The sequence below is a fragment of the Meleagris gallopavo genome, chromosome 16, assembly GCF_905368555.1.
Source record: "Meleagris gallopavo chromosome 16, MGAL_WU_HG_1.1, whole genome shotgun sequence".
Lineage (NCBI taxonomy): Eukaryota > Metazoa > Chordata > Aves > Galliformes > Phasianidae > Meleagris > Meleagris gallopavo.
Window position 1 is genome coordinate 2,292,388 of NC_139419.1, and position 27,182 is coordinate 2,319,569.

Genomic DNA, 27,182 nt, shown 5'->3' on the forward strand with positions numbered 1-27,182 from the left:
TGTACAGCCAGCCAACGACTCCTCTGTTAACCCCTACGACACGTATATCAACTGGTAAGCTGAAAAAAACATCACGTAATGCAGACTTGGAGGTAACAGCGACGTGAGACGGTTTCTCTCACACTTCAGAGTTCAGAGCGTGCTCCCCCTGGGCGCAACTAATGGCAGGTGTGCTATTCTTCTGAAATACCTATCATCCACTATCTAAATGTTTAAGGAGTAATCCATAAATAATACTTAGCGTGTCACTTTCTAAATGCACCTTACAGACCCTGATGAGTAGCCAGAATCTACTAAGTCGTGGTTCATGCAACACTTCTGGCAAAGACTTCCAGTTTTCTGCTTCTGCAAACCCCTGCAGTCCCACAGTGCCTCCCCACGCAGCACGCTTTGCTTTCAGTTCCTGCAGAAATTAAGAGATCCTTTGGGAGCTCTACAGGACCTGAGGAAGGTATGAATGCTCAGCATCTGCGGAGACGTCATTTGTTGGCAACAGCTTTATAGCTACATGCTACATACGGCTTATAATGACATTGCAGTTTGTGAAAAAGAATATTCAGAGGTTGGATTATCTGTTTAAGGGCTCTGTCACATAGAGGTCAAGCAGACAAAAGCACTTCTTTACTAAACTAAACATCTGGACAGCAAGAGGGGCCTCAGCAGAATACAAAATTCAGCACATCATTAACGATTAACCTACAGCTCAGAAACTCTTCAAAAGAAATGATCCATTTTGAGGATAGAGAGAACGCACACACAACACTGCTTGTGTGCAACACTCAAACACTCTGAGCTCAGTCACCTTTCCAGCTTCTCAAAAAAAGGAAACGCGATGGGATCTGTAACGCCATCACAAAAGGAGGACCCTGTCATATCCTGAAGCAGCCTCTGAATTCCACATCAGTGCCCAGAAACCTGCCTACCCAGCTGCTAGAGCTCACCCTGTGAGCAGGACAAGCAGCAGGATGCTTCTTAGCACAGTGTGCTCAACCACTGCCCGTTCAGGATGTATGGCCTGTAAAAGTGAAACCTCAAAGCCGTATATTCTTATCACAGGTTAAAAATAAAACACGTGCTCTTGAGCAAGAGCGGTGGATTGCAGGGCAGGGAATGGGCTCCCAGATGTCCCCAGAGAACCTGAGCACAGATGACAACCCCCAACAGCTCTGATTGCTGCCGCAGCCCAAGCATTCTGGGCAGTAAATCGGAAACCCAGTGGCTGAAGCCCAGCCTCTTGCTTCTTGAGCGGGGCTGTAAACAGCCAAAGGGAGGGGCCTCGCACAGCCAAGCCGAGCCCAAAGTGGTGAGTAAGTCACTGAAGGAAAAACAAGTGCAGCATGCAGCACTGGGGCTGGGAGGCAATGGGCTGCGGGAGCGGTGAGGCGCTCTTGGCTGCTGCCCTCCCCGCATGCCCTCCATGCACGTCCCCTGCAATGCCCTCCATGCGGGTGCTGCCCAGGAGAGCCTGCAGGGCTGTGAGGTGCGGGTGAAGGTAAGGCTGGAGGCGAGGAGGGGTGCGAGCAGCGGGCGGGACACGCGCCTTCCTCTCGGTTTCCCATTCCAAGCGCCGATGTTGATAGCAATACGATAGAAGTGTGAGCCCAGACAGCACGAGGGGGAAGCACTGGGGACGGCTGAGTCAGAGCACAGTAAACAAGAGCACTGCAGCATCAGCTTACAACGCAGCCAACCTGGGACTGAGAAAAAACTGCCTTTTGCCGGAGAAGGGCTCAGTGGTGATCTGTGGAATCCTGCCCATGGAGCGTGGTGAGGACCGGCCCGGGCCAGGATGGGGGCCCAGTGCCTTTGTGGGGAGACAAGGCATCAAGGTGAGCAGTCAGTGTGCCTCACCTGGCTGCCAGGAATCAGTAACAGTGTGGTTATTTGGCATGGGTTTTATTTGTGCTTTTTTTTGAGGTGGTTTTGCCATTTCAGAAAGTTACTATTTAACAGATATCCTGCCTCTTCTGTCATTAAAACGGAGCTGACTTATTTACCTGCAGTTAGAGAACGTCAAGAAAATGGAGTAATTATTACACACAGTTGCGAAACCAGACATCCCACCAATCCATAAAACACAAAGCAAATACACAGAATGCAAAGGCTGCTGACTTCCTTCTGAGACAACACACAGGCAAGTGCTCACGGCTGATGTAACTCAGTCTGTAGCAATCAAAGTTACGTGCTTAAGGATAAACCTACATAATGGAACTACATGATTGTACCCATGCCTGTGCTTACTCAGCCTTGCCCTCGCTGTAATGCATATATTTGCAGTATCTTGTTCCAGTCTGCTGCTTTGCTTGAATCAAGCCAGAGCAGTTCAATGAGATGGAATTTTGGTTGCCTTCGACTGTGCAAGATAGCTTTCCTTCTTCTTTTTTTAAGTTTTAAAACACCACATGCTTCCCAAAGACTCACTGGGTTGTTTACAGTGTTCAAAATAGAATGAGGATTTAGAGACAGTATAAAGATACTACAGTTTGTACATCTATGCAACACTCATGCTAAAGAACTGGTCTGAGAACACAAACAGAAAGGAGCTTTTTATCCAGAGGTGAGATAAATCTTTGCATACAAGACCTGCATCTTGTGCTACTGTTAGAGACATCTCTTACCTGAGAGAATCTGGCATCAGACTGTGAAATAAAGGTTTATCTGCCCAGCTAAGTGGCTGTATTTTATCCTGCTATCTGGCTGTGCTATTTAGAAGAAAACGCACACAAAACAACTGCAGTGGGAAATAAAATTGAACTGGACATGATTCTGGAACGTATCCTTCTGGACTTCAGCTGAAGTGTCAGAGGATTAGTGCTACAGAGATGGAACTGCACATCTCCCAGTGGTTGCAAAACCCATAGTGTATCATTCAGCCATATGGTTCATTGAGTACAGTATGTCGTCTAGTGACATTCATTTTAATTGCACAATGCTTCATGTGGATTCAATTTAATCTTGTTCTCTCGCTGGAAAGAATGCATTTGTGTATTTTTCTGTACCTGCTGAAAGAACACAATGCTGCGTATCTGACCATCTCAGACTACATCTGACATGTGAAATCGCCTGCTGTGCTGTGCTAGGAAAGGAATGACAGCCATGATCTGAAGGCCTTGAATGTTTCCAGTTGTACCTTAGAAACTGCTTTACAGATTACTTATTTCTGCATTTCAGAAAGAGACGATGGCTTTGAGGAGTCTACTGAATTCTGATGGCAAAGGATAGCTGGACAATGACTACTGATATTAGCTTACTTTTTAAAAAATTTAAGCTATTTCAGGAGGAAATGATAGTTAATTCCTCTCTTTTTGGAAACACAGGCTGCCCTCCTATTAGGTTCCCTAGACTACAGAGGTCCATTGTTTTTCCAGTACTAAATGGTTATAGGTTTGAAACCCGAATAGAAGCGTGTAAAGAAAAGCCAGCAAAAAAACAAAACCAAACCCTCCACCTCATTTCCCAGTTTCCTCTTGCCTTACCAGTGACTGATCCAGCATCCATTCACCAGATTGCCTCAGCTGTGCCTTCTAGCAATCACTTTGAGAGAAAACTTGTTTGTATTTACTACATAAAACCGTGCGGTTTTTTCTATTTTTCTATTTTCCATCCTATTGCTGAGATCTGTAGCTCCTCTTATGTTCTTCAGCAACTACATTTGCATAGTATTAAATAAAGGCTCTGTTTCATAATTTTAAGAAGTACTGATATTGCTGTGCATCACATTGGTATTTCTTTTTTTTAGGTCATTGCCACTAATTTCCTTTTAAGGAATTGAAACTTGTCCATTCATTTACCAGTCACCTGAACTTTTTGAAACACAAATGACTTTGTGATAGTGAGATGGAAAAGAATTTCCATCACTGACCTTAAACTAGTCAGTTTGGTCACTGGTTACGTGAGCTGTGTGATTTAAGTATGTTTTCTTCACATAACATTGCATTTCACTTACATTGCAGTATCTGAACACTATTCCTATTTCTCTCTCTACAGAAAAGCTGGTAACCAGCAGAGAAGATACAAGAGCTAAAATCACTATGTGGAGCTGTGAAACCTTAAACAGTACTGACAACAGCGAGGACCAGCATCTCTGCCAGGACTTCCACTTTGTGCTATCCATCTTTTCCCTACTCTACCTCATCATATGTTTCCCAATTGGCCTGTGCTACAACGGCCTGCTGGTCCTGGTCAACCTGTACAACAAAGCGACCATGACGATGCCTGATGTTTACTTTGTCAATATCGCCATTGCTGGTCTCATCATCAACACCCTGGCACCGATGTACCTCCTAGGTCTTGCCAACACAAAATGGGCCATCTGGAATTCTAACAACGAAGTTTATATCACCTTGCTTATTTTGTTCAACGTCTCGTCTTTGGTTACCATGTACTCTACGACATTACTCAGCCTGGACTACTACATCGAACGCGCTCTACCCAGAACTTACATGTCCAGTGTGTACAACACCAAGCACGTCTGCGGATTCATATGGGGCGGAGCCATGCTCACGAGTTTCTCATCTCTTCTATTCTACGTCTGCAACCACGTATCCACTAAAATAATCGAATGTTCCAAGATGCAGAACAAAGAGGCAGCGGATGCCATCATGGTGTTTATCGGGTACGTCGTTCCCGCTGTCGCAGTACTGTATGCTCTTATTCTGATCCTGAGGATACGCAAAGAGGCAACACCTCTGGATCAAGACACTGGACGATTAGATCCATCGGTGCACAGGCTTTTGATTGCCACAGTCTGTGCACAGTTCACGTTATGGACACCCTATTACGTTACCCTTTTGGTAAGCACATTTACTTACGCACGAGGAAGACCTGCAGATGAAAACTACAGTCGGATATTACATTTTACCAAGATTTTATCCAAATTCTTGGCTTTCTCGAGCAGCTTTGTAATGCCTTTGCTTTATAGATACATTAACAAAAACTTTCCCAACAAATTACGACGGCTGCTCAAAAAGATACACTGTGGGAATCAGGGGTGTTCTCACGAACGCACAGTAGTACAGCAGGTCATGACGTAGGCATCGAACACCTCGGTGCTGGTACTGCAGTACTCAGACTGTGATATGGCCGCGTTGGCACTCAAAGTCACCAACGCCACAGCCCCAACCAGGAGGAGCCTTTAATGAATGAAAGAGTCTTAACGTTGCAAATGTTGTGTTTGCTGAGATCTGTAAGACTCCGGCTATGTGCTGTAATACCTGTGACATCTAACATTCTCAGTGCACTGAACTGCTTACAAAGCGTAAGCTCTGTCTTCATCGTTCTAATATTCCTGTCTGAACAAATCACTAAGCAGTGGATGGAAATCCTGACTGAACACACAGCACCTTGTAGGGAAAAAGGCATTACCTTGTTTTCTGTACAAAGAAGTAACAGCGCTATCCTTGATGAAGTAAATAGTATTTTTCAATGAAGATGATACGGGTGATCTTTGCTAAAGGTCGTATCACCCAGTTAAACATGTCCAAATAGTAAATGTTAATTATAAATTAAATTATTTAATTTCCTTCTCCATCATCGAATCCCCTAATCTACCATTTTCAGAAGCTATATTCTCGCACACAGTCTAACCCAATCCATTAACACGTATGACAAATCAGATTTTTCCTAGATACAACAATAACATGTTTTATTCTTCCGGTGCTTTGTTTGCATCCTAAGGCATTTCAGGAATTCAAAAATATTTATTAACTAATTCTAGGGGAATTGAGAGATTTTTGTTCCACGTGTTAAAATGAAGGACACAATGGTTTACAAACTTAAATCAAAACTTAACAAGTAAAGAATGTCTGGCTCAGTGTTATGGTCCACATATGTTCATATGTAACAAGAGTAATTATCTTAAAAATAAATATGTTTATGATTAACATTTTTTATTTTCAAGGGATATGTTCTCTACAAATAAACTGAAATCTCTTTAATCTTGGGGATCACTGGGAGTTCGGAACTCAGGAAAAAAAAACTTTCAATGCGTACAAGATTTTAGGATGGGAATCGTACGAGGGATGCTCCAAAAGTAATGCCTCCTATTTTATGTTGTTGGTCCACGATGTCAGAGGTGGATGTTGGTGGGACGGCAGTAGAGGCTGAACCTTCCCAGCAATTTTCTGTGACATGCTGTTGCTGTGTGACAGACGGCAGCAGAGGGGCACTCTGACAAAGTGGCATCTGACACTGGAAGTGTGTACAAAACAAAAGTGTGGAATTGAATTCCTCCATGTGGAAATAAATAGCACTCACTGACATTTTTCAATGCTTGCTGAAAGTTTGTGGAGACCAATCAGTGGGTGTGAGCACAGACAGGGGTGGGCAATGCATTCCAGCAGTGACACCGACTGGTCGCTCACACGGGCGTGGATTTTAACACGCGTAGTATGCAGGTGCTTGTTGTTTGCTGGCAAAAATGCACAGCTCATGGTGGTGACCGTGTTGAAAAATAGTTTGGTGGCTGAGAATTTGCTCTACCAAGCAGTGTTACTATGCTCTTTGTATCTGCAGTGCTTTCCATGGAAATAAATAGGGGGCATTACATCTGGAGCGACCTACATACATATGAATTCCACTCAACATCACCTTCTTGCTGACCTGGGGAAAAATGCAGTGTTTCCCAGTGTGATTCACAAATACACAGTGAAAGTACAGTTTCTGTATTTCACAGTGGGGATGGAAAAAACCAACACAGTTCAGGGTGTTTGAAGAACATGAGCAATACAGAGAGCTGCTGGAAACAAAGCTACCCTGACCCAAACAACCACCTGCAGCTGTTGTTGCATTAGTGATAGCAGAGGGGACAGAAGTTATGCTAATATTCTCCCATTGGCTGAGGGGTAGCAGGACTTCTTTGCCACTGGCCCTGCTTTATGCCCCTGTTCTTTGCTTTATCTGTCACAACACAAATCATTCAGCAAGACTTCAGCCAAAAAAAAATGAGGGGTTTTGAGCCTCTGGTATAGAAAAACCACAGAGTAAAGACAGAATTAAATATTTTCTATTGCATCCTCTGATCTCATAGTTGGTCATAATTTATCGGCGTAGGAAAATGGTTAAGTTTAAGCGGGAAGGAGATGAGGAACAGGCTTTTCTCAGATCTTTTCCCCTCTTTTCACCATCATTTGAATCATTCTTCTCACAGCCATCTTCGCTTATCTGATTCATATACAATCATCGTTTACATTATCAACATCCTGCTCACCCATTACTCTTTAGCTTTCAATACTGTTTTTATTTCAGTGAACTTGTTTAACCATTGAAACTCTACACAGCAAGACATCTATTTGTGCGGTGGTTTCTCACCATGAAAGCTAGCCAGCATAATCACATTACTTTGCTTCACAGTGTCAGCCTGTAGCTTAAAACCAGGTCACGGAAGGAAGCCTTTCCTTACCACCACGTCCATTCACACGCTAACTTATGCCTCTCTGCAGACACAATACTGACTTCCTGGTTTTCATAACCATTTTTTGGTTTCATTTTTCTCTTAACTTGAGATATATTCTAAGAATTGCAAGCTACGCTCATTTGAAGCATTCAAGCTGACGCCCACAGACGTTCATAGCAAATCTTTCCTTGGAACTGCTGAGTAAACGGAGACTCGTCTTCCCTCCGGGGGAACACTGGGCATCCTGAAGCACCACATCACATCCCTCACGTAAAAACTGTTCGAGAAATTCTGACCCACGGGGCAGGAAAACAAACAGCAGCAGAGGGGAACTGGCAATCCTGGGTGTGAGCAGGGCCTCGTGGAGCTGGGACACGGCCAGGGCAGCGGGCTGAGCAGGCAGCACAAGGGCAGCTGTAACTGCTGTGCTGCTGCCCTGCATCCTTTTCCCCTCTTCCTAAGACACACCACACTACTTCCCGTGGCTAAGCAGGCTGTCACATTTATTTCTATTTGGGTTAAACCACCAGGCCATGGCTCTTTCATCATCTCTTTTTTTTTATTCCCCTCATCTCCTTCAGTTCTCTACCCAAACGTGCCATTCCATTTCATTCTGCTCCCGATCCTTTTGTGCTTGGCCTTGTACACGTGGTAATTCCAAGACTACCTCCTTCACGACAACAACCTTCATCCAACGACTTGGCATTACAAATAGAACTGCACAGAAAATGGAAGCTGCAACTTAACAGAAGGAGAAAGAACAAGTCTTGTATCATCTACCCTTGAAATCTCAATTTTGATTTTTTTCCCAAAGATCCTTTTTACTGCAGCAGAGTTGAGTTTGTGCATATCCTTGATAATCTACTAAATGTGATGGCAATCGTATAGGCAAGGAGTGCTGATAACTTAATGAACAAGACTGATAGAAACTCAAGGATTTTTAAGAGTGAAATTGATGTCTCATTTGCCTCAAAGAAACTGTGCCATGGAATGGACTGGCTGCTGTTCTCCTAAATTCTGAACTTGATTCCAGTGCTCTCATGTGGTGTCCCTTAAAAAGCAATATCCCACAAAGCAAGAACTTCACAATATTTATAGAAGCAGAAAATGAGAAAGTGCGTTACAATACTTAAGGAAATGCACAGTAATGTAACTATGGAGGAACTTTTATGGGCAAATTTCTAATATACAAAGTTCTCAAGGATGGGGCCTTTCCATTTCACTACCCGAAGGTTTCTGATGACTGTAAATAGGGGCTTGCCTACTTTGCATTTAAATAAATTTGAATAAAATACTGTACATATGCAAGATAAAAATCAGCCTACTGATGAAAAATAATTTTCAAAAATGCATTAAATTATTTCTTAAAGCAATTGTATCATTTAAATGCAAACATCTGGACAGTACAGTGTACTGTATATTTTGGTATGTATATAGTGGTATTAGAAAGTAAGCAATAGTTAAGTGCCATTATTAACAGCGTTATTTTCTCACAAAATTCAACTTCATGTTTGAGATGAGCTGTGACTTAAAGCCCTCTTCCTGCAGAGCCAATTAAGTCAAATCTGTGCGCTAACAAAGATGTTCGTCTCTGCTTCTGCTGAAGGTATTAACACAGCCAGTTTAAGTCAGGTCTGTGTTGACAAACCCAGTAGGGGTCCTGGTTTCAAAAGTTTCCATTTAGAAATCAAACTGAGATGCTCTATGAAGATGTAATGTTCAGTTAAGGAAAGAAAGTGACCAACCACTGGAGAATTCCTGGTTCTACTTGAAATGAAGAAATGTGGTCCTTCCATATTATGTCAAAGAACGACACGAAATGGACTTTTGGCAAAGCTTCACAAAGAAACCACTGACTCCTAAGACTCTAAATAAAAGGTGTTAAAGCCTATCTGATTGGTAAGAGGTGTGGGCTCTTCTTTTTGACAGAAGGGCTACTTGCAGGCAAGGCTAAAGAATATCACAACTTTGTGACTTGGATGTCAAACCAGGTGTGGTGAATTACCTAGATTTTCTAGGTCGTAATTTTTACATCATTAAAATCTAATTATGCATCAGCATGAAGTTAGCTGGCAAAAACTCACAGCTTTATTCAGCATAATGAATCCTACAACTAATAGGACAGAAAAATCGGTGCCAGAAATACAAAGTTGTTGGTTAATGTGTACACTGGCCGTGTGTTTGTCACTTCTTTGTGCAAGTAAACCCAGCTGATCATCAGTGTAAACTCAATGTACCACCCAAGCAAGTCAGTAGGTTTACATGAGGCTGCACTGTACCAATATGGCAGCAGAATCAGCACTTGTCTGTGAGCACAGAGAGATCTCACTGAGGACAACCATAATCTGCACTGAGACAGAAAGCACTGAACTGTTCTGTTACAGGAAAACAGGTTACAGCACCAAGGTTAGCAGGAAAATAGAACACCCATATCAGAAAGAGGGGAAGTAACACTGAAAAAAACAACAAACCAAGATTCGGTTCTCTTTTTTTGTGCAAGTGCACAGCTAAAAACTTACTTATCATTGCTAACTAAAAATGAAAGCAGGCTGCTGGTCAGGCTGGAGACCTACTCGTGAACTGCCCTGCAATGGCACAGGGCTGGCAACAGAAAACAAAAGCGGAATCTGGCCAAGTGCCACTCTCAGTTCTTCTCTTAACGAAGCACTTCAAGAAGCATTGATTTGGGCCTCAGCTTCTGCAGCTGTGAAGCGCTCAGCATACTGAGGAATCTGAAACATATGCTCTAAGATTAATTCTTGCAGCTTTTTGATAAGTAAAACCTTGTGTATTTCTTAACCATATCATGCAATGCTTTTTCTGAGCGAAAGCAACTGGATGCACAAAACCAGCTGTGCGGACTCAAGTGTGAAATGTTTCCCATCATATTTCCCTTAACTTTCCACTATATTTCAAAACACTTTGAGATATTTTGAATATATTCTCATCCCGTAGGAGAGCAGTGGATTTATTATCTACTTTGTCACTCCACTTCCTTCCTACCAAGTCTTTTCCTTACCTGGGAAGCGTAGGCCATTTCCTTATACTCCTCCCTTCTAAAGAACAGCACTTCTAAGTACATTCACAAAATGCTCACATTTCCTTGCAATTCCCAGCAGAAAGCTCATGTGTTGTTACAAACCATGACAGGAAAAGACTTAAACGATACCAGATTCCTATCAGAGTATTAACGATTCAATATACAAACGTTTACAAAAAGACAAACCTTCCTATCAGAAGTTCCCCAGAACAAACAAGTTTTTAATCCAGATGAAATGGATTCTCTTTCTGGTTATAAATCACCTGAAGATGCTTTGTGTGAAAACAGAAATAAGCAGCAGCACAGACACTCTCCACTCAGAGGGCTGGAGAAAGCACTGTTAGGAAAGGGAACAGGTTCCCAATTAGAGCCATCCTAAGGTACCTGTGAGTGTAGTTAGAGCCAACAGCAGGAATAATGCTGCCATAAAAATATAGGAAAGCTCTCAACTCTGGATCAAGTTAATGTCTAAAAATGCAGAATTGATCCCCTAATTTAAAGGGTTTTTTAAAATCATAAATCCTCCCTGATTGCAATAGGAGGTTCTTTGACTTATCACTTCTATGCAAGTCTACGTGTTACCCATAATACAACAAAACTAAAACCCTAATTTTAGCATGTACATTTGCAAATTTAAGCTAAAATTTACCTTGAAGCTGGTAGAATTTCCACACTTGTTTCTTACCTCACCTCCAAATAAATGGTATTTTTGATGTTAATTCTGGGATCAAAACTGTTGCACAAACACCACCTGGTGGTCATAACAGGGCGCTCCTGCATGTCACAAAGACGGTTTGATCCACAAAACGATTAAAGCGATTTATGTTCACAATGGAAACAATATCAGACCAGTTTCTGGTTACAAATATAGGTACCAGCAGGTCCTGCCTGCAAGCACATGGAAGAAGAAACAAAATTTGCCATCACTTCTACAACGCTGCAGAGACAACGAGGTACATAAGAGAAAATTCTGTTGCAAGAAACAATCCTCAACAATGGCTCATTGTGTTTTTTAACCTCACAGGATATTTAACCAGACTATGAAATCTGATTATTCAAAAGACATAAATATTTATTAAAAAAAAAAACAACAGCATGTTTCTTGTGTTTGTTCTGAGACACCTGGTACCAAGCACTGCCATAGACAAGATGCTCAAAGATCAAAGGCAGTGCCATTCCCAGCCAGCTCCAGAGCATCGTAATTCTCCCTAATTAAGTTACGCTTTCATTAATTCAAAATGAAATAGATTTCATTCATTATTAACAGAGAAGTTTCTGAAACCTTTCAGCTCAGCCTATGTAAATTAAATCACCATTCTAACACCTGCAGTGCTACACAAAGCCCCATTCCTTTATAGAAGTTGCTGTTAGACAAAGATGTTTTCCACCCCTCATTAAAGCATTATTTGGAAATACAGCCATTTTTAGCCCTCACTGGGAGTTACCTACACGATCTACCCATACAGAGGAATTTATTTTGTGATTGATGGAAACATCACTGCAGAGTAACAATAAGAAAATGCTGTTTATAAAACAACAAACAATGCCCAAATAAGCCAATATAAAATCACTAATGGGGAATCGTGGGTGAGCAATCCTGAGATGTGACAGCAGTGATAACCCAGCACAGAGCATGGCTGTTCTAGAATAAGAGGCTCAATGTTGATTTAGGAGCAGCCTCAGAGGCACAGGCAGTTATTAATTCCAGTGCCTATGTACCCACATCACCAGCTCGTGCTTTTTTAACCCTATCCAAGCAGACAGCTTAAATTCCACAAATCCACACGGCTCCACGTACCTTACAATCAGTTTGTCTACCTAGCAAAGAGATGAACCAGCTTTTGTGAGCTGACCAAAGGAGCCCAAAGCATCCACACATCCAAATGCCCATATGCTGTAGTTACATGACAGAACCAGCACATCTCAGTTCCACTTACAGATCCAGAAATCAGGAAGCCAAAAAGCAAACAAAACCCCCACAAACATGCAGCGAACACAGAAAAAAACGAAGACATGGCTTTTTATTCTAAAATTCATCCTCAAGCAGAACTCCTTCAGTTCTCCAAGCTGGCAACTCCTGGCTTTGTGTACAGATTTCATTGCTGTTCTGCTTGGCTTTTTGTTTTACCTCAAAGGCCTGAAGTTCCGTGATCTTTTAATTGAGGACTCAAATTTGCTTGCTGCTGACTAGATGACTAAGCAAGAAGAACAATTTTAGAGTAACTCTCTATCTGTGTGTCAATATAACAAAAGACTTAGAATAGATGCTCTTCTCAAAACAAACAAACAAACAAACAAAAAACCAACTAATAGTATTAATAATAATAATAATACATCTGAATAGGTTATTTAAGAAAATGTCAGCCCAAGGCAGCTCCCCTGTGCAGGAATCAGCAGTCAGCACACTGACACAAGCAGCCCCATGGGGCCCAAGTGCCACCAAGAGAAGCTCTGCACAGCCAGCTCAGCCACTGAACCCCCCTGGCCTCCCTGTGGTGAGCATCCCACCCACACCCAGGTTATTTTTTGTTGGATAATTGCACTAGAGGAACAACTGAGATGGAAATACACGATAGTTTATGAAAAATAACTTCAGGGAAAAATGCGGATTGTTTCTCAATTTGTAATTCCAGTAACACAACACTGCTTTTCATCACAGTACACTGAGGAACGGGCAGTAATGGCCACTGGATATTCCAAAACAAAGGGACACTTTCCTTAATAACCCTCCATCAGAAAGGCAAGAGAAGCTGCCTCAGCCCCACACAGAACATCATCACCACACTCACCTCATCCACTGAGAGCACACACACGTGCTAATCATTAATCAACATCACTCATACAAATAGTGCTAAAATAATGCAAACAGACATTTAACCACCTTTGTTTTTGCACTTTTCTGAAGGTTCATACAACCCCACACTAGTCTGCCCCTGTTCTCATGACTTGTGCCCTGTGATCATTTAAGCAAACGGAACTGAACTGATCCGTTGTTTAAGAAAAGACCCAGCTGATCTCACAACAGCAATGTCTTGCTTTTCTTTCAGTAGTGCAGTAACTGCAAAAGTAACAGCACCCTGGGCTGCTGCCAAAACCACCCTGCGTAGCTGTTAGGATACCAACAGAGCAGAACACGGGGTAAGAAGTTGGGAAACCTCGATTTCCTGAGCTCTGTTTCTCTTATGGCTCTCAGTTTATTCCATCCATTTGGGACACCAAATTTCTCAGGACCCAAACTTCTCCACCCATAGAATGTGGACACTTTCCGATGTTCTTCTTTGAATCAGTGTACACATTCTGAAATTGTAACATGCTGCTTGCTCCCAAGTCCAAGTATGATAAGCATTCTTTCCTTTAGGTACAGCTGGATAATAACACATGATAGGGAATAATATTTGTAAACACGAACATAAATTTGAAGATGTAAGCTTTCCCTTTTTGTTTGTTTGTTTGTTTGTTTGTTTGTTAAGAAAGGATGTGTAAGAAATAGCTTTTCTCTTTTTGTTTTTCTTGTTCTCTCTGTATCATTTTTCTCATTAGAAGACAAGCTCCCTCAGAGCTCTTCTTCACACCTTGCATTAGCAGAAAAGCTGCTACTGAAACACAGGAAATGCAGTCTCAGTGCTGATGTGCTAGGGCTTATCTTCACTCCAGTTACTCCTCCTTCACCAACTGGCTGCTAATTACCTCAGAATAAAGCTTTATAAAGGGAGTTGGAATCATCCTTAAACTTTTGGTGCAGGCACTGATTTGTCTCTATTTTAGTGGTAGTCACAAAGGGTGCACTGGGAACAGACAAACCCCAGCAGATGTCCCAGCCAGAACCAAGTGCTGGTGGGGAACCCCATGCTGTCAGAGCTGGGCTGATGCTGGGCTGTTCAGTGTTACCCCATGTGTGCACACAATCCGTTCTGAAACCCAAAAAGGCACGTTAGTGTCTCCTAGTTGAGGACCAGACGCTTCCGAAAATTTTCTTGCCTTTCCAGCATAACCACTGGATTGCTCATGCAGTTCAGTGCATTCCCTGTGCAGCCCTACATCCTATCTAAAGGATAAGGTAACACTTCAAATTTGCATAGCTCATGGAAAATCAACAGTAAAACACACTTGCCTGACTTGCGCTCGTTTACCCTTGCCTATTATATGAAATTGATACCAACAGAAGAAAAAGGACTTGGGTACACCTCCAGACCAGCTGTGCCATACAGAACATGTACACCACCCAGCCAGCTTCAAGCTTTTCAGAAGCGATTTGGAAACACTATTAAGAATGAAAGGGAAACAATGCACCCAGTTCAACAAACAACTCTGCTGAGATGTTCGAAAACAAAGCCTACGTGGGAGTTGGGGTGTTCTGAACAACACGTGCAAGCTCCTGGCAAACCACATTTCACAGAGCTGCTGAGCTACTGAAGAGCTGTTTTGGAGCACAGCTACTTCACAGAGCCTGAAGCAACCCACATCTGGTTTGAGAGAAGTGCCTGCAGCAGCAATGCTCACCCTCAGGCTGAATTACAAACCTCAGGCTGACATTGTGCCTCCAGCCAACCTGCAAGCCCCATTCTGAGCCCTGCACTCTGGCACATTGGTTTTATTCCATTTTGTTGAGGTGTTTTGGATTTTTCCACGTATTTTTCAATAAAGCTTGCTAAAGCACAACAGGTAAAACACCATGGAGACAGAAAGCAGTGACCAAAGCTACAGCAGATTATTACAAGATTAGAAAAAAAACATGCTTTGCCACGGATGTGCTCCTTTGAGGAAGCGTGGTGCAGCTGATGCCTTCCAAGCAACAAGGCTGTGTGCATGGGAATAATCGTGAGCCAAGCCTTTCTTGCTCATTTCCATCTAAGGTTTTGAGAATACTATTAAGCAGTCACTAAGAAGATTTATGCTTAGTCCAATTCAAAACATATTACAAACTCAAAATCGTGGCTTTTAACACCTCATGGTCATTGCAGAGCATCTGGAAAAATAATTCATTGAATTTGCACAATCCTGGGGGTGTTCCAAGAGCCAGAAACCATGCAGAAATAGAAATACACTGTATTTTTAAACTGTGACACAGAGTACCTCCTTGTCACATAGCTGCCCCGTTTAGTAAGGGCTTTGAATCTGCATTTATTCAACTGGCTTTTCTTTTTCAAGAGCCCTAGGAATTAAAACTGCACACTTACCAAAAAAAGTAATTGCAAAGGCTGGCTAACGCGTGTAGGATTGCTTCATGAGCAGGAAAAAAATTCCACTGGATGGCCTCACAGACTCAGAAATGGCTGCAACAAACACTACTTTTCTGTTCTAAAATATCTCCCTGCAGAGGATAATTTGAACTTTAAAGTCACATGGTAAAATCATAGGTTTGCTAAACATGCAACGTGTACGGTTTGAATGATGTAAACCCAGTTCCTGTTTCCCTTGCAGAACTGAATGTTTTTGTAGTCAGCAAGCACCGGAGTTTTCGTCGCGATTTGTGACAGCAAAAGAAGTTACTGTGATATACACACGCTGCTCTCTGCGTAAATAGGAAGGGCTACATCCTCCAAACAGTAATTATAATTCATCTGACCACTGACAGTGAAAGTCTCAGCTAATTGCATCTGTGGAGCATTTTCCTGGAAAGGTAAGTGCTTTATCTTACTTCGGATATGCAATGTTTTATTCGTCACGAGAGGATCAAATCGTGAAGCTGTGGTTGTCTTTTATAAAGTTTTTAATGTTTGCTTCTTTAACAAGATTTGAACGAGGCAAAATGAAATAGTGTCTCTGAGAAACATCCTCGTAAAGCTGAATAAAGCCGAGCATTAAACAGAGTGAACCCGACAACTGCTTTCTGCTAAATGCATTACTCCCACTGAACTGACATGGATAGATGATGAAATCCCATTCGTGTGGACGAGGGACTCCAACAATTCCCTAAGAGCAGTCTGCTGAAGGATGGACATGTTTGGATAATCCTAACGGCGCTGTAAGGGTTCTATAGGCAGGAAACACATCCACAGTGCTGGTGTAGATTATGCTCAGTTATTGCTGATTCATATTCTGGGAAATGGAAAAGAAAAGCTTTCAGTTTTGCAGCAGTTACTGAAGTCTTTAGCCTCAAATACCTTCCAAAGCGTAGGAATTTTGCTGTGGTGACACTACAAGAACGAGAAGGTGGTATTTCACTGCAATCATCCCCTCTCTCTTTATTTTTTTCCCACCATTTGGCAGACCTAGCCAGCGCAGGAAGGACAAATTCACACGTGTGAACCCCCCACCCCCAAAGCACCAGCATCGTCTCTGCGGGGCGGTGCAGCCCAAGCCCAGTCACACAAGGAGTGCTGTGTGCACTGCTGTATGATGGGGGGACAGAATTTTCTCCTTCTCTGAGCTGCTGGCAGACCAACTGCCCTGCCCAAGCTTTTTATAGAGGGAGAGCTCAGCTGCCAGCAAGAAACTCCCTGTTTTAGGAACTCTTCTTTCTAGACTTTAAATAAACAGAAGTTTTCTTGAGACCAAGCTCTCCATCTGCAGCAGTTAACCATCCAATGCATGGGGGGGGGGGGGGAGGGGTAAGAAAGCAATGGAACCTTACAGACTGGGTTCTCTCACTACTGAAAGCTACTTTTCACAACTTGCTATTTTTCCAACTAGTTCTGAACATGGTGCTCATTTCCTCAGCTCCATCTATTGGAAGCGAAGCAGAATGCATTAGCTGTGCTTCAGAAAGTGGAAATTAAATGTATTCACTTCAATCTCTGGCACAAAAGGCAGAGTGGACACGAATGGGGAAACAGTGCCAGAGACAAGCCCCAGAGAACAAAAATTGAAGCTATATGAAGGAAGGATTAACAGCATGCAAATGGTCGTCAATTAAAACAAAGTGGGGAGGAAACGGAGGGGAGGAAGAGGATGGGCTTTTAGAGAAAGGCAATGCAGGAAACTATGATGAAAACAGCGTGTTGTGACTTTCACTCATTAATTCACCCAAGGAAAAGGCCTGAGTTCTGCCATAGCTTCCATGTACGAGAGCTCTGATGGGATATTTTGATATTGGTCTCAGTCACCAGTGCCTAAATAGAGATGATGAAGTCAGTTCTCCCCCTGATAAGCTGAGAGGAAGAACTCGTTCACATCCTGAGGCATTTACAGGGCACAATGACAGCTCCAGGAAGCAGAAAAGGGCCCAGCCCAGCAAGCACAGCACAAACGTGACGTGCTGGGAGCAACCACATTTAGTTCAGTGCAAGGAATGAACACAGAACATTGGGAACATTTCAAAACCGTAGAGACTTAGAATTTCTAACCGTTGTTTCCTATGGTAGAGAAGCGCTGAGGCTGAAGGGCTCTCAAAAGCTCTGATACAAACAGATGCACAGAAAGGTTACAGCATCTGTCCCAGTTTTATTCAGCCCCAGCTGCAGGATGTGAGGGATGGGGGGCCTGCTGGCAGGGCCTCAGCCAGAAGGGCCAACACAGCAACTGCAGGAGGTGACGAGCAGCACTCCTTGCTAAGAGCCATTTCCCCAGGAAGGCATAAGGAGACAAGACATGGCAGAAAACAAGCAGCGTTAGGGGATACAGCAGGAATACATATCTGTGTGAATGCACTGCAGAGAAAAAGCATACCAGTATTAGCTTGCAGGAAATATCAGGCACGTTTGTTTGCAACCATGGGCACACAAGTCTTTCCTAGCACATCCAGAATGCAAAACTGCCATTTGCTCTCTTTCAAACACTTAGTGAGGCATCAAAATCAAATAAGAGAATAGTCTGACATTATCATTGTGACTTTCTAAAAGCAGAATAGAGACAGTGCTTGGAATAACTTAAGAAAGAGTAACAATCTGCACTATAAACTTTAATCTTATTTGACTAGCCTGCAAGGATTGCAGAGTATACTACAACTGCTAGCAATGATCAACAGAAAATGGAGCTATTTTCCTCCTGCACAAACTCTTGATTGACTTCCAGCAAGCGTCCTGCACGTACAGACTGAACACTGCAGAGCTGCCAGCAGCTCGGTGCTTTGGCAAGATTTTGGTAATATGGATAATTTTCTGGAATTTGCAAAACTTTAACTTCTATAGTTGCAGTGTTATTTTCCCTTGAAGCAAGGAGGAAATTAAAAAGAAATACCTTCAAAGATGAACCCAGTATCAGAAGCAAAGTCAGATCCTGAGCACATTTCAGCAAGTTTTGGCACCTTGTTTTTCCTGTCATATGATTTCCTGTGAAACCTGAAGTTGCTTCCTTTGTCTCCTTGGCAATTCTGCTACTCTGCGATGCTCTGCAAGGCCAGCAAGTGCAGCCTGGGGCAGAAGCTGTCAGAAAGATAATGGAAACCTTCACAGAGCCAGAACTCCATGGAAATGCTTGGTTCTGCAGCAGGGCTAACAGGACTGGAAGGTGACCCCTGGAGACTCTGGCAGGAGAGCTGCTCAAAGCAGAAGTGTTTCTTAACCTCCTGAAAGTACTGTGTGGGATGCTGCCTTCCCATAAGAGCAGGAAGGTTTCTGGGGATGCTCAAGGGGTTCACGTCTCTGCAATCCTGGCACTGGATCAGGCTATGCTTCACACCTCTCTTTTAATGGAAGGTCAAAATTTGACTTACACTGCTTGCTTCACTGAGGAGACTTCTCCTCAGTACTTAAGAAGAGATGCATTGTAGAAGTCAGACATTGGTGGCCTTCAGATTTCCAGGCAATGAAGAGAAATCAAAGCAGCAGATGGAAGCCAGGAGGCCTGACAAGCTCCATGGCTGCAGTGACTACGCAGCACAAACACTTTTATGCAGTTAACGTAAAAGCTGCATGGCAACTGCTTGATTAATGAGGAATTTACTGGTATTTAAAGCCCAGCATATTGGGCTTTATCCCCAAATACTTTGCATCTAAATCTACACGAACCAAAGCCAACTGCTGCTTTGTGGCATGTGGAACTTCCCCATGCATGTCCTGCATTCCTGCCCCGGAACAGCACCTCCAGAAAGGGAAAACTCTGACTTCAAGGAGAGGGAAAGAACGCTGCTCAATCAAAACATAAATCTATGGTTTTATAGAAATGCAATTATAATTACATAAGATTATATATATACACTTAATCAGAGTCACTTCGATAAGTCAACTTTTTGAATTAAAGTATTAGAATTCCAATTTTGAGGAGAGATTAAAAATATCAGAAATGTGAAGTAGTGTCAGAGGCAACAACCACAAATGAACTGCCAAACAGCATTAGGACACTGACTTATCTATAATGAGCACTGCCTAAAAACATCCGTGCATCTTCATGAACTTTTACCAATTTAAAGTTACTTCCACTGTAAGAGTTAAAATCACCGGAGTCACTTGGAGGAAAGATGCATTAAGTACAGCTGCGAGTGTAGCACTCTTGTTATAAATTGTTACTGAGTCTGTTATTTTCCCAACCAACCTGCACAAGAAAGTGTCTCAATTTTGCTTTTCGTGGTACATAAAACATATATACATGTATCTATTACACTGGGTTTTTCTTGAGTACATGTTTCCCTATGAGGCTTATTGGCTTCAGATGGATCCTCCAAACACGGAGAGGTATCAGAAGTACTGTATCAATATATCCCAGCATCACTAAGAGCCAGCAGCCCATCCGTGTTACTGTTAAATCTCAGGAGCCCAGAACTCAGCTGCAAAAAATCGTTCTATGGCAGAACTTCACTGGGAGGCTTATGAGCACTGCTGATCATTTTCTCATGCTTGAGCATGTGCAAAAAATAACGATTTTCTGCAAAGTACGTAATGCAGAAATGAAAACACATTGCCAAGTGTGCATTAACACCTGTTTCTCCTTCCTTTTCCATTTCAGTTTCTACCTCCCCCGGGCAGGAACAAGCAGGCTGTGCAGAAAGGATGAGTGCTCACAACATGACGTGGATCAGCTACCCAAGCAAGAGCCTGGCTTCCACCTCCCTGGAAGAAATCGAAGCATTCATAGCTTCACAAAACGTCATATCCAGACTTATGCACTGTTACATTGCCTTCTTTGTGCCAACAGGACTGATAGCTGGCGTGTGCATTTTGGTCATTTTCATAAAGAATTACGTGCAGAACAAAGCCATGGAACACTCAGACCCGCTTCTCCTACACTTCACCATCAGCAACATTATGATGATTCTGCTGTCATTCACAGTCATCAACAGACCTGACTACATAAGGGCGACCCACCTGGCCTGCAGCGTTCTGTCATTTCTCTTCAACTTCAGTTATTTCAGCTCTCAGCACTCTTTGATGTTGCTGCTCCTCATATTGTTACTGAAGAGATTTCCATCAAGGACTGCTCTGAGCACAGTAACCCAGCGTCCCATGCTGTGTGTTGGATGCATACTGCTATGTGCCTTCTGCTTGGCACTGACACAGGCACTGCTGGTTGGCACAGATAACTACCACTCGGAAACAGACTGCCAGCTAGATCCATTATTTGCATGGCCTGAATACGAGATCGTTAAATTCACCTTTGGATTTGTAATCCCATCATTTCTTCAGGTACTCTCTTTTATCACCCTCCTTGCTAAAAAAGCCCCTGCTGAAGCTCCAGCCTTACAACAGCACATCCGTACTTACCTTGCTGTGTTCATTATAAGCATAACCACATTTATATGTCGTCTGTTTTACAACATTATGATTCTCTTCAGGACAACACTGAAATTACAGAAGAGCATTGGAACTCCAAAGGACGAGCTCGTGATGAATATTGCTGAAATAGTACTGTTCTCTGAGAGCTGTGCCAGCCTGGTACTCATACTCTGTTTGCACAAACCATGCAAGGACAGAATACTTCAAGTCATACGGAGCTGCCGAAGGGCCCCCAGCACCACCAGCCACCCTGACATCCCAGTAACGCCCACAAGCCCTGAAATGATGTCTCAGTAACACCTGCTCTTCTAAGAGCTCTCGATCTACTTCTACGGTTTTTCTTCTTTGTAAAGGACAATTGTTCTTTCTTTTGATCCCAAACTTGGGCTATCGCATAGCTAGCAGGACTGAGAGAAACGTGTATTTAGTCTGCTATCTGCAGTGACCCAGCATGTAGAAACACGTAGGACTTGGGGGTCTGTGCTTAAGTGTGTGTAAATATTTTTTTCATCTCCTCCCTTTGCATTTTACTTCAAAAGCGAGCAGAAAGTATTGCAGCCATAGAAGTATGCTTCTGTAATAGAACCAATGCCTTAGTGAGGATGGACACCAAAACATATCCCAAACCAACTTTGAGCTGAGGTAAAAATCTGCAGCCAAAGCATTTGCTCAGGTTTGCTTCCTCTTTGGATTGGGATTTCCTGCCCTACAAGCCACTCATATTTTTGTAACATTGCTTAACTCCAGTAACAACAGCAGTGAAGTAGGGGTTAAGAGTCCATTACAATTCCAAAATAGTGATACTGCAAGTCTATTTCACAGCTTGCTTGTACCACATATACACACAGAACGGGGTTTTCCCTTTTTTTTTTTCCTGTTTTTCTCTTTTATATTTGCTGGAACCTCAAAGGTTTTTATCTGAATTCTTGCATGCACCAAAAAAAAAAAAAAAAAAAAAAAAAAAAAAAAACCACCACAAAACCCCTCTAATGGAAACGTTGGTCCATAAAGAACTTTGTGTCCTTTCTGAGGCACTGAACTGGAAAGATAAACAGGATGGCTAATTAAAACTCTGCGCAAGAATGAAAGCTTTTTGTTAAAGTATGCTCAGCTTCAACTCTGCATTACGACTTTACGCAATTATTGATTTAAGCCATTCTTGATGAGTTCATTCAGAAGTATGAAGTCGCATGCCTTGAACAGTCACATTCCATTACACCTTAACTAAAAAAATGAGAAAAACCAGGCCCAGAACAGTGGAACTGCTTTTAAAAAGGCAAAAAGAAGCAGAGCCCCAGATCCAGGCAGAAATCAAGGCTTTGCTGGAGAGAGGAGAGGAACGTTATATATTTTAGATGAGAATTCACAGAGAAATAGTGCAAAAAGGGGAAAGAAATTCAAATCTGAGCATCCCACAGCAACCATGGCACTGCAGCCCTATGGAAGCAGCCACTGGTGCAGGCAGAGCCTCAGGTGCAGGGCTGCAATGCTGGTTTTGAGAGCATCACTGCTGTAACCCAGGTTGGCCCAGAGCCCTTTTACACATTTGGCTTCAGTTTCAGACTTCCTTTCAGGGAGGAGAGAAGAGAAAAAATAAGGAAGGCACAGGGCTGTTCTGCATCTCAGATAAAGACGTAGAGTTGGACTACAAGTAAAAAAAAGTGAGGTGCTTATCACAGTGAGGTGATAAGCAGGGCTCAAGTGACCTGAAGGGTTTGTAAGAAAAAACACTTTGATACTTAAACACACGTTCGTGTAGCACTGAAGACAAAATTTACTTGATTAAACACGGCACCTGGATGCTAAAGGAAGCAAGAGATATAGTAAAAATCTTGGTAAGGTCCAGATCTGCGTGCAGAGTCAGTGCAAATTGGAATGGGCTGCCTGAAATACAGCAAAGTGGGCACTGATCCACCAACGGGAACAGGTTCTGCAAAGATAGCCAAGTGAAAGACTAAAGGACATCTGCCCAAATGTACCGTGCATAGATCTAGAATGTATTTACACGGCTCTAGTCCTGAAATACAGTCAGAGTCCATGAATTTCAGGACTTCTATCACGTGCAAAGAGGGCAATCGTCCCACCACGACCATAAGGAGCAACTTTTCCACAAGATGTAAAAATCAACTGGTGAAATATCTGTACTGATATTGAAATGTCAGCTTGTTCTCCCACTCAGCTCTGTCCTGCTGCCAGCACCAGCAGATGGATAAATAGGGAACATCACAGAGAAACAGGGCATTATTAGATACAGGTCTGAAAATATGTAGATAAGAATCACCTCTTCAAGTACAAGAGTTAATTATACAGTTGTGAAAGGATTTCTCAGATGACATCTGAAGTTTTGCTTTGCATCTGAGGGAGTTTAAACAACAAGGTCTGAACACCAGCCCTGCAGAGAGGAGCTGTAAGAGCAGCACATCAGTAAAGAAAGCTGACAGACTGAGCGAAAGGATGTGTCAGAAGATGTAAGCTGTTTATTTCAGTTCAGGCAGAGAACATCACACTTTTGTGGCTAAGTATGTTATTTTCTAGAGTGGGAATTATGCACAAAGGATTCTACTTTATTCACTGCTTCCATATATTCAAAGGATGAAAGAATAAATATTGTATTGTTTCTGAGTTCTGTGTTATCATTCAAAGTGCCTGAAAGTAAACCCAGCCAGCAAACGCACAGGACCTGGTTAGAGAACGTTGGCTGGGTCCTGGGAAGTGGTCTGATGTGAGCAAATCACACAGGCAGTCCTGCAGGAGCCTCAAGGCTCAGCACAGGTAGCATGCATGACAGCAGTGCAGCATTTGGCTCACGGAGAACCATACCAAATATCTCAGAAAGAAAGCCTGTGGGAGCTACTGACAGAGCTGACACTTGGAAAAGAGCAAAAACAAACCACTGCTGCAAAGCTGTGAGTGCTGCTGGGTACAGCTTCTGCTGCTGCCTGCGTGATGTGAACCAACGTGCTCTGCTCTCTTCCCTCAGCCACTGCATGGGGACAAAAAGTATTTTCTGCATGGCTGCTTATATTGTCATAATGTCTACATACAGGAAAAAGAAACTGAAAGGCAGAAAACAAAAGGAATCAGGAGAGAAGAGGTTGAAATGTGAAACAAAAATCCAAGCTCTCATTAATATTTATAGCAATAAATAAATGTTTTGTTAAATCGTTCTTGATAAAGTTACACTGAATTGCCATTAAAATTCAGGACAAGGAACACGAAGTCCTACAGGAGATCTACTTTTGATTCAAATGGAATATGAGGGTAGATATCTGTATCTGCAATGTGAAATGGACAGAATTAGTCCCAAAAAGCCATTATAAAACAGACAAATTTGAGTTAGAAGAGCAGCTTTGGCTTGGATTAACAGTGATTATTTTTAAATGATTAATAAATTGAAGTGCATTTTTTTTTTTAGAATAAAATTAAATCTGCCTACTCTGATATTTTTTCTTTCCATCCATAGCAGAAACTGTTTTGCTGCCCACTTTCTTCCAGGCTTCACCCAATTCTGAGCAGTACGTTCCAGAAGAAACACAGCACAGATATTTTTGTAGCCACACTGTCAAAAATAACTAATGCCATAAATTGGAAGTTTCAAAGAATGCTTTATTTCTGTTCTGATAACACACGCATCTAAGACCAGCTTAGATGAAAAAAAAAAAACCCTTCAGTTCCAAAAACTATGAGAAATGAGCAGGCTGCTGAAGTGTAAGGATGCATTTCTGAATGGGTAACAAGCTGTGGAAAAGAATATGTAGAGACTAAAGACTCATCTTTCCTGAACCAGCTGGCTCCAATCTGATCTGGTCCCATTGCAAAACAACATCTGAGCTAAAGAGAGACAGGATTTGCACAGCTGAATCATAACTTGAGCTGCTACACCCCTACTTGTATTGCTAAGGCCAGCCTCAAAAGCATTTGAATTTCAAACTTACAGACCCAGAAAAGGCTCCAGCATCATTTGTGTTGACTTTGAGGTAGCTGCAGGTCTCAGTAAGGTGAAAGCTCAAGCAATTTAGCCATAACAAGTATGCTATGGAACTTTTACACCATATACTTTGCAAAAACAGTTGATTCACTAAATGCCTGGTATGAAAGAATGCGTTTTGCTTCCACAGTACTGTAATCCTTACTGTCTCATTTAGGATCAATTAGTGACAACTATGAAATCCTTTCGTTTGGACAAGTGGAGAGGCGAAGTGCCCAGGAAGGACTGCCAGACTCAACTGCTGGAGTCAGAAAGGACTCTGCCTTGTAAATTCTATTTTATCACATTTGGATGGAGACTGGATGACATCCTCCACTCTTACATCATTTTGTGGTCCAGTTACATAAAATCTGGATGTGTTTCTCCTCTCTTCAAAGTGTTTTGCAATACACAGCACCAGAAAAACAAAAAGATTCTACCAAATAGTTTGAATGGGTACAGGTGCTGTCCCTGCAAAGGCTGAACTTCAAAAAAATATATTTTTAGTAAGAAAAATGCATTCTCAGAATAATTGGCAACTAAAAAGGTTAAACAAACAAACACACTCTAGGCAAGGTTTTCTGCAGGCACAGAACACAATCATTTGTTCCAACCCAAACAAGGCTTGATTACACGCAAGAAAAGTAGCGACCCTGTGACTGGTCAGGATAAAATACAGAGGTACTCCAGAGAAGGGTAACAGCTCCAGGCAGGAGATGTCACTCAGTGGATGGATAAGGTCACAGGTGCTGCTCATGCTAACAGAATGATGAGACAGTTCTGGAGGGGGAGCTCCATCTGCATGCAGAACTTGAACTTTACAGCAGCATCTGTTCCTCCTCTACTCACCTCCCACTTTGTTCTTCCTCTGCTATCACACTCCTTTGGTAACACAGTAGTCCTATGCCGATGCTTGCTAAATTACCTACAGCAGCCCATATTATCCTCCACTCCAAGCCTCTTGGTACACCTCAGCACATCACAATCACACCAGTGCTCCTTCAATACACTGCAGTGCCAGATACGTTAATCGAGGCATATACAGCGTTTAAGAAGTTGACTACTACAGATTTAAAAACAGCTGCCAGGAAAAACACTAAAGGCTGGATTACTGCAGTAGGACATGGCAGGAAGGCTAGCACACCAGTTGCTTCCATGCTTGTTCTCAGCAGCAGTTGCAATAAGGCACAACAGGCAGGGCTGTAATACTGTCACAATTCAGTTCAATATACAGATCATGGAGGCACTCGTTATGAAGTCCTATGGGATATCAGCCAACGATGGAGGAAAAGGGATTGAGGTATTCAGCAGCTGTTAAAATTTGTTTTAAGCACTTTGTGACCCTTTTCAATAGGGAAGTGCTGATCAAGATAGATTAATCAATAACAATAACCTGATTGCATAAACAAGAGCCTGGAGATGCTGTCATTTGTTTTAGGAAACAAAATTCAGAGAATTCACATGACCATCTCATAAAATATTTACTGAAACACAGAAGTCACTAATTACAATGTAATCATATTAGATGTGGCATCTTCTTATGCTTCATAGCTCTCCTAGCAGGAGAAACAGCTACTTCAGGGCTTTTTCAGAAGGACATTTCCTACTTGAAGCATGGCAGAAGGACATATTTCTTGTCATAAATTCAAACAAGAAAGTCAGCACTGATAACAGCGTTATACATTCTGATAGCAAATCAGCTGATGCTCGCAGCTAGAAAACCAGGGGCAGACAGAGCAGCTGATTGCTGGAGCAGGACCCCAACATAACAAACATGAACACCCAGAAGCCACCTCTAGGCACAAAGGGAAACACAAGTCCTGCTGGCCCTTACAAGATCAGTGCAAGTTCTGAAGGACAGAACTAAGCAGACAAACCACATGATCCACGAGCAACAAGAAAGACTCTTTATAATCCTGCTCTTAGAACAGAGGAAAAACAGCCCTTCAAAGCTGGTATCACAAGACTTTCTAACATGACGATTACTGCAGTCCTATAACCCAACCACAGCTGTGCACTTCTCAAAGCAAAGCACTCTAAGGTCCCCATTACCCCATCAGGAAGACTCCAGAAATCCATCTGTGTGCACATTCTCTTCAGCTAAGCAGCAGTGCACTCCCAAACCACCCACAAGCAGTCACTGTGCAGGAACAACGACACGCCAACTTCACTCCACGCTTCTGGACGATAACA

The 27,182-nt window shown here is 42.5% G+C and overlaps 3 protein-coding genes across 18 annotated transcripts in view; 2 read left to right on the forward strand and 1 right to left on the reverse strand.

Annotated features, from left to right (window-relative positions):
• Window positions 1–5,887, forward strand: part of GPR146 (G protein-coupled receptor 146) — a 33,237-nt gene extending 27,350 nt beyond the window's left edge. For 4 of the 7 annotated variants that reach the window (XM_085238050.1, XM_085238051.1, XM_010719660.4 and 1 more), the window contains one exon: window positions 3,988–5,887. In XM_085238050.1, the coding sequence (XP_085094176.1) occupies window positions 4,032–5,033 (1,002 nt within the window). In that variant the 5' untranslated portion in view covers window positions 3,988–4,031 and the 3' untranslated portion in view covers window positions 5,034–5,887. The other 3 variants (XM_085238052.1, XM_010719661.4, XM_085238053.1) reach the window with 3 other exon arrangements.
• Window positions 1–27,182, reverse strand: part of CHLSN (cholesin) — a 99,204-nt gene that overhangs the window by 53,680 nt on the left and 18,342 nt on the right. The gene's annotated exons all lie outside the window — the stretch shown is intronic.
• Window positions 15,568–23,644, forward strand: LOC104913437 (uncharacterized). 2 transcript variants are annotated; one of them, XM_085238049.1, is made up of 3 exons: window positions 15,568–15,778; window positions 15,855–16,053; window positions 20,256–23,644. In XM_085238049.1, exon 3 carries the CDS (start codon window positions 20,300–20,302, stop codon window positions 21,317–21,319), a length of 1,020 nt encoding a protein of 339 aa, XP_085094175.1. In that variant the 5' UTR covers window positions 15,568–15,778; window positions 15,855–16,053; window positions 20,256–20,299; the 3' UTR covers window positions 21,320–23,644. The 2 variants fall into 2 exon arrangements, with proteins under 2 accessions (XP_085094175.1, XP_085094174.1); XM_085238048.1 differs by lacking the exon at window positions 15,568–15,778 and having other exon boundaries at window positions 15,791–16,053.

Coding starts and splice junctions, on each gene's coding strand:
- LOC104913437 (XM_085238049.1), top strand. CDS start 20,300: ATGAGTGCTCACAACATGACGTGGATCAGCTACCCAAGCAAGAGCCTG.